This window comes from Phalaenopsis equestris, unplaced genomic scaffold (genome assembly GCF_001263595.1).
Source record: "Phalaenopsis equestris unplaced genomic scaffold, ASM126359v1 Scaffold001230, whole genome shotgun sequence".
In the NCBI taxonomy this organism is placed as follows: domain Eukaryota; kingdom Viridiplantae; phylum Streptophyta; class Magnoliopsida; order Asparagales; family Orchidaceae; genus Phalaenopsis; species Phalaenopsis equestris.
This window is the reverse complement of record NW_018165669.1, coordinates 246,566-249,368: the sequence shown is the minus strand read 5'-3', so window position 1 is coordinate 249,368 and position 2,803 is coordinate 246,566. Positions and strand designations below refer to the sequence as shown.

General features: G+C 39.6%; 1 protein-coding gene across 1 annotated transcript; it reads right to left on the bottom strand.

The window, feature by feature from the left end:
• Positions 1–599: 599 nt before the first annotated feature.
• LOC110033594 (F-box/LRR-repeat protein At3g26922-like) lies at positions 600–2,605 on the bottom strand. The gene is given in 4 exon segments (XM_020737630.1): positions 600–1,290; positions 1,382–1,546; positions 1,633–1,776; positions 1,778–2,605. Coding segments are annotated over 4 exon segments (1,464 nt in total). The 5' UTR covers positions 2,531–2,605; the 3' UTR covers positions 600–888.
• Positions 2,606–2,803: the final 198 nt, after the last annotated feature.

Sequence of the window (2,803 nt, the reverse complement as noted above, 5' to 3'; positions counted from 1 at the left end):
TAGTATTATTTAGTTGAAACCGTGATGTTATTGAATGCAGGAACAACTACAAACAAAATAACCTAGATGACTTTTGCTGGCTCTTAGCCACTTTGGTGTCATTTGTCTTAGACTCTTTGACTTCCTTCTTCTTACACTTTATCGTGATACTTCGATGTCCATCTTCTTAGGATCTTCCAACTCCATCTTCTTAGCCTCTTCGATTTCCTTCTTCTCTTCCAGTGTTAGCTTGCTTCAAAAAGAAAATGAAATACATGAGTTCACACCATAAACCTTAACCACTCATGCAAAGCGTTTACCATACTAAACCTTAAGATCAAAAAGCTTACATGACAGTAAAGAGGGAGTCAGATTAGACAAAATGCAACATTGGAAGAGAAGCGCAGCTCTTTTTCCTTTTGAAGCAGTGATTTTGACAGTCTAGTTAGCGCACGCTTTTAATTCTTCAAAGCATCGGGCAAATTCGAGTCTGGTCGACAAAAAATAAAGTGTTTTTTCGTCATTTTTAGGTGGGATCAGTCAGATACACGTGACAAGGCTTTATTGAAGTCTAGGCGTAGAGTTGCGTCCGGACTCTGTATGGAAGTTTTTCGTACTACTATATTTACATATCCATATTTATTTTATCCGCTTGTGGTATTACTTTGTCAGCACGTTCAAATAGTTTCTGGAGGCACAAAAGGGGACAATATGGCATAAAGAGGCTCTAGCAAATAACTTCGGCGAGACGGAGCATTGAATCCATTAGGGGCTACATCTGAGCTATATTCCTTATAGGACATCCATGGCTAGGGTTTACAAACAAGCACAGTATTAATTCCACATGAAAAAAAAAAAAAAATTCATTTTGTCGTATTTCAATTAAAAATCACACTTTTTGCTGAACATCTATCCAGCAACCATGCAAGGTATAACCGGCAAGCAGCTATAATCATTATAAATCTCCACATGTGTTGGATTCAAGCCATCATCTTCCCCAAATTCATGGAGAATAATCTGAGCGCATGGAGATGCTTTTCGAAGCAGCAAAACCTGTCCCCTCAAAAACCTCAAAACCAGTCTCTCTTTACCATTCCCCTCCTGAACAGCGGGAAGAACTAATACTATAGTTTCCAAAATTGCTGCTTTCTGTAGAAGAAAGCTCACCAATCTCATTTCATTTCTGCTTCCTTTAAAATTTGTCACTTTGATCATTTTCAGATGATCGAAGCTAAGATCATCAAGACTCAGCGGATTTAGCACGTGCACCCCATACTTTTCTTCATTTGGATCGTCAATGTGTGTTGGTAGCTGCTTGCAGAAGAACTTGATCAGTCATTAGAGCTAACAGAATTCAACTAATCAGGAAAACAATATTTAACTAATCAGCAAAAGATCTTACTAGGATGAAAAGCTTGTCAAGGAATGGGGAAGAACAGATATAAAAGAAAGTGCAGAAGCAAGTGAGATCCTCGTCAGTCATTGAGGTCATGACAAACTGTAATTCATGGAGGTTCTGCAGCTCGATTTGAAAGTCAACGTAGTTTTCCTCACTTAAATTCAGATGCTGACACAATACCAAAGTTCAAGTTTAGATTTTAGAACTAAAAGTTCATAATTAACAGAACCAGGAGTTTCTGCCAAGAGCAATACCACCAGAGCTGCTTTGCATAAGGTTAGTGTCTGAACATGAGAAAGACCAGATAGTAAATCCATGTAATCAGGCTCGGAATTTCCACCGATTGAATAGATTGCTGCGTCTTCCAATGAAAAGAGGTTCGATAGGTTAGTTTCAATGCCCAACCTTCCAAAAAAAGTGAAAAGATTGGAGCTTTGGAGCATTAATCTCCAGCAGATCGGTTGACCAACAATTCCCAATGGTCAACCGCTTAAGTTTCAGATCTGGAACCGTAATGCTAATAACACCAAGTTGCTGACAGTTCCTTAGGCTCAAGCTCTCCAGAAGAGAGCATTCAGTCAGAATACTTTGAAGCATCTCTTCATTGATGTTGGAATGACTGATTGACAGAGATTGCAGGCCACCAAAATTGCTCAGATTCAAAGGAGTGAAGAAAAAGCAGCGACTTACGCGCAAGTCGGTCAACGAGTCACAATTAAACAGAGAAGAAGGTAGCTCGAAGAGGCTTCTGCCATCAGTGAATTCACCATCTGCTGGGTTTCTAAATCCTTGGGATAACTCTATATCAAGATACCTCACTCCTTTACCTGTTGCAAAGCTTATCCAGCACACTATTTCAGAGGCAAACAAATCGAACGGGCAGAAGAAAATACGGAACCTCTCCAGCTTCTTACTGTCATTCTGTGATAGATATCGATTGACAGTATCCACAAAGTCTTTTGCAGATTGATTGTTAGCGAAGTCCTCAGTAAACTCAAGAGAAGTGGACGTGGAGAGAGAGTATTTCCATAGATTTCGCCATTTTTTGGAAAGAACATCGGTTCTGATTGCTGATTTCAGAGGCAACATGGTGAGGATGCTCTGAAGAACAGGATCAGGCAAGTAACTGATCCGATCCTCTGCTCGTCCCATGGCCTCTTTTTTCACTCGCCTTATTTTTTTCTGGATTCAAGCTTTTGCTGCTCGGCGTTGTTTTTTATTCCTTTCTTCGCCTGAAAGCCAGAGGAGAGGAAAAATCAAAATTGAAGCTGTTTAATAAGCCGACTTTTTCTTCCTTGTGCCTTCGCGAATTTTTTATTAACTGCTTTAATGTTTTTTACTGCTTTTATAAAAACCTTGTTTTTGCCACTGTCCGTTGGTTGTAAAAGTCGGGACTTTTTCAGCTGAATATATGATAGGTCGGTA